Source organism: Acanthisitta chloris, unplaced genomic scaffold (assembly GCF_000695815.1).
Source record: "Acanthisitta chloris isolate BGI_N310 unplaced genomic scaffold, ASM69581v1 scaffold38180, whole genome shotgun sequence".
NCBI lineage: Eukaryota > Metazoa > Chordata > Aves > Passeriformes > Acanthisittidae > Acanthisitta > Acanthisitta chloris.
In genome coordinates, this window is record NW_008653975.1 from 1 (window position 1) to 3,809 (window position 3,809).

General features: G+C 56.4%; 1 protein-coding gene across 1 annotated transcript in view; it reads right to left on the reverse strand.

Annotated features, from left to right (window-relative positions):
* Positions 1-2,170: 2,170 nt before the first annotated feature.
* The window catches only part of AFAP1L1 (actin filament associated protein 1-like 1), a 21,015-nt gene continuing 19,376 nt past the window's right edge, over positions 2,171-3,809 (reverse strand). The window contains exons 15-19 of the mRNA XM_009082945.1: positions 3,677-3,791; positions 3,307-3,471; positions 2,900-3,078; positions 2,553-2,681; positions 2,171-2,194 (exon numbers count right to left, since the gene is read on the reverse strand). Coding sequence (XP_009081193.1) covers positions 2,171-2,194; positions 2,553-2,681; positions 2,900-3,078; positions 3,307-3,471; positions 3,677-3,791 — 612 coding nt within the window. The remainder of the gene's footprint in view (positions 2,195-2,552; positions 2,682-2,899; positions 3,079-3,306; positions 3,472-3,676; positions 3,792-3,809) is intronic.

Below are 3,809 nucleotides of genomic sequence, written 5' to 3' on the forward strand. Positions count from 1 at the left end.
CACGGCTCCGGGCACAGAGCATCGGGCACACAGCATTGGGCACACGGCTCCGGGCACCAGGCACACAGCATCGGGCACACGGCTCCGGGCACAGGGCACACGTTTTTGGGCACATGGTACTGTGCACATGGCAACAGGCACACGACTCAGGGCACAGAGCTCCAGGCACACAGATTCGGGCTATCCTGGGGTGGAAGAGACAGCAAGCCTTACTCGTGGTGAAAAATATTAACCAAATCCCAAAGCCTTGGCTGGGGCTGCCTGGTAACTGGGGGGTACCCCACGGGGAGCCAACAGGAGGATGGAGAGGGATTTTTTTTTCAAGGGTATGGAGTGACTGGACAAGGGGGAATGGCTTCACAGGGTTAGATTGGATATTGGGAATAAATTCTTCCCTGTGAGGGTGGTGAGGCACTGGCACGGGTTGCCCAGAGCCGCTGTGGCTGCTTTTCCAGGCCAGGCTGGATGGGGCTTGGAGCAACCTGGGCTGCTGGGAGGTGTCCCTGCCCATGGCACAGGGTGGAACAAGATGATCTTCAAGGTCTCTTCCAACACAAACCAGTCTGTGATTCTCAGATGTGCTTTCATAGGCTGTGGTAGTCCAGCCTCATTTCTCTCCACCATGGGCAGATTCTTGTTTCTTTTGTGAGAAGGGTGATGCTTTGAGGACAGGGGTTTCACCCTTTCCCAAAGTGAAATGGGTCAGTGTAGCTCCAGATCCCAGGAGGGACAGGAGCAGTGGCAATTAGCACATGGAAGCTGCTATGGAGAAGAGGATGAGCACCTTCAGGAAAGGGCTTTCCTGCACCTCATCCCTGTGAGCTGGTGAGCCCCTCCAGCCTGGGCCTCAGGCAGCTGAGCTCAGGGCTCTGAGCTTACTGCAGTCACTAACCCAGTGTATGAGATTCTCCCAGCCTGCTTGTCCCAGCTGCCACAAGGGTGCTGAGCCCACCACAGACCCACCCTGACCCCTTTCCCTGTGAGCAGGAGTAGCTTTCCTGTCCTTCTCCCTCAGCCAGAGGAACCAGCAGGCCAGTGCCAGCGTTTTTATTAAAAGCTGCTTGCCTAGCTACTAACAGAGCTTTGAAAGAGCGAGCTCCAGAGGTTAATTGTGGCAGTGATAGCATGAGTGGGTGATGGGCCAACTCCCTTGTTCCCAGCACAAAAGCCTGGGCCTTTCCTTTTCATTCCTGTCCCTTGTGCTGAATGACCTTCCTCTATTTCTCTTTTCTGTTCCAATCCTCCCACATTGGATACCACTTCTGGTTGGTTTTGTAGAATTTTTAAACTTCCCTCCACTCCATTTTGACCATATGCCTTGGCAAGCTATGTCTGGACAATGGTGTGAATGCACTGTTGGCCAGGGGACAGCCCTGTCCCCTTCCCTGCTCCCCTGAAAGCTCGTGGGGCTCGGGCAGAGAGCTGGGCTGCCTCCAGCCTCAGCTGTCTGCAGCACTTCTAAGCTGTTTAGCAGGATTGAAAGGTGTCCACTGTTAATTTGCTTTCAAATGCTGACACTTGAGCTTCCTTCATTCCCAAGGGAAGGCAGCATGCCCTCATCTTTACTGCCTGGAGGACAAGAAGGAAATATTGGACAAAGGCACAGCAAGCTCGAGACGTGAGGAACCCTGAGATGAGACCCTGCTGAGCTGGGAGCAGTGAGCAGGGTGAATCATCAGCATCTCCGAAGTGTCTGGTCCTGAGCAGCTCATGAATCCCAATACTGAGGGGGCCAAAAAACCCCAATGAGTCTGTGGTCTCTTTGGAAAGTGAGCCTGGACACACCCTGATGAACTAGAGTGTCTGCAGGGCAGTGCCAACTGCCAGTCCCCAGGCTCTCCCCTCCTTCCTTACACACCACCACGGGCACACACACCTTGTGTTGCACTCCTGGCCCTGGGGCAGGCTCCCCCCAGAGAGGGGTTTCCCAGTAGTATTTGACCCTGATCCCCAAGGGACTCCCCTTCCCCACCCACCTCCCAAATCCCCCTCCCGCCCCCTTCCCCATGGTTTATAGTGTTGCCCATGAGGCAGAGGGTGCTGCAGTGGTGGGGGTGGGAGAACGTCTCTCCCCACCATTCCTTCCTAGCACCCTCCCAGTGTCTTGGAGAAAGGGGGCTTGTAGCTCCTCCATGAACCCCAGTGTCCATCAGGGGCTTGTCAGGCTGCCTTAAGTCTGCTTTTTCTCCCACTCCTGCAGAGAAAGGGGGAAAAAAGCAGAGGATGAGGAGACATCAGGGAAGAAGAAAACACTGAGTCTTTCAAGGGTGTCTCTCCGTACTGGAGGATTTGGGCCACCCCAGCATCTTCCAAGACTGGGGTCACTGCTGCCCTGAGCATTGTAGATGCTTTCCCAGTGCCCACCCATCCCTGCATCTCCCAAATTGCCCCACAGTCCAGGGTCAGCAAGTTCTGCAGGGGACCCTGGCAGATCTGGGGTAGGGAAATTCCCAGTCCCCAAATTTCATGGTCAAGCAAAGGGGGTGGGACAAGAGAATTCCTGACTGAGAATTCCTGTGGGGTCAGGGAGGAGAGGGAGGGTGGAGCAGGACCTTGGCCTTCCGCAGCACATTTCCCTTGTTGGCAGGGAGGATGGAGGGACTTCTCTTCCTCAGCTCAGCTGCACAGTTAACGGGGACCAAGTGCTCAGGGGGGGTCCCATTTGGCTTGTTTGTAGCTTCCTATGGAAAGAGGGAACAAGAAGGACGAGGCTTTAGGAAACCCAGATAAAGAAAAAAGGACAAACTGTCAGGAGGTAAAAACTGATGTGGCCAAACCTAATTGATACACCTCTGTCCATAATAGGACAAAGCCATAGGCATGTCCCCTTTCCCCCTGACACCCCAAGCACTGTTGCTGGTGGAAGTTGAAGCTGTGAGTGAGGAAAAGGGATGCATACCCCATTCTCAGCCTTGCTGGTCACAGCCAGCCCCAGGGCTGGTCCTCCTGCCAGTGACTGCTTCAGCTGCTCCTTGACTTCGGTCAGCTTGAGCTCCAGATCCACACGGCTCTCCTCCTTCTGCCGGCACTGCTCCTCCAGCACGGCCACTCGCTGCTCCAGCTCCTGCAGCTTCGGCCCTGCGTGCACAATGCACCAGCTCAGTGCCTTTGCCTGAGGCTGATGCTACAGGGATGGCGAACTTCCCATTCCCCTGCACAGGGACACTAGGTGGGGCTGCCAGCCCGGCAGTGTGCTGCAGCCAGCCTGGCTCACGGCCACGCTGTCACCTCCAGCAGTGTCCCCGTGCCACCCCAGCTCTGCAGCCTTCCCCCTGTGCCCAGTGCCTTTGCATGGCACCAACCTACCCACACTGCCCTTCATGGCTTCCCGCAGCTCTCGCTTCTCTTTGCGCAGCAGCATCAGCTCGCTGCGGAGCGATGCTTTCTCCTTCTCCAGCTTCTCCTTCTCTGTCAGGAAGCGCCTGGCATCCTCCTCGGCCCGGTTCTTCCCGTACCTGTACTGATTGGCACCTGCATGCACGAGGAGAACCATCAGGAAGGCTGTGACTGATGCCACCTGAGGTCCAGCTGAGCTGGTACAGCACAGCCCATCCCCTGTGTGCTGGGTCACATACTACTGGGAAACCCATTCCTGGTGGGTTTATGGAAAACAGAGTGTCTTCCTGCACTGAGCAGAACCCCCCACTGGGGTTTGTGGCCGAGCACCCCTACTCACTTGACGCGTGTCTCTTCACTTTCACTTGTGGGTCCACCCGCCGTGACTTCTCGCTGCAGGAGGAGGCATGACGCTTCACCTGGGCTCCTGCTGGCCGCCCTGGCTCCTCCTCAGCCTGTGGGGGACAGGAGGG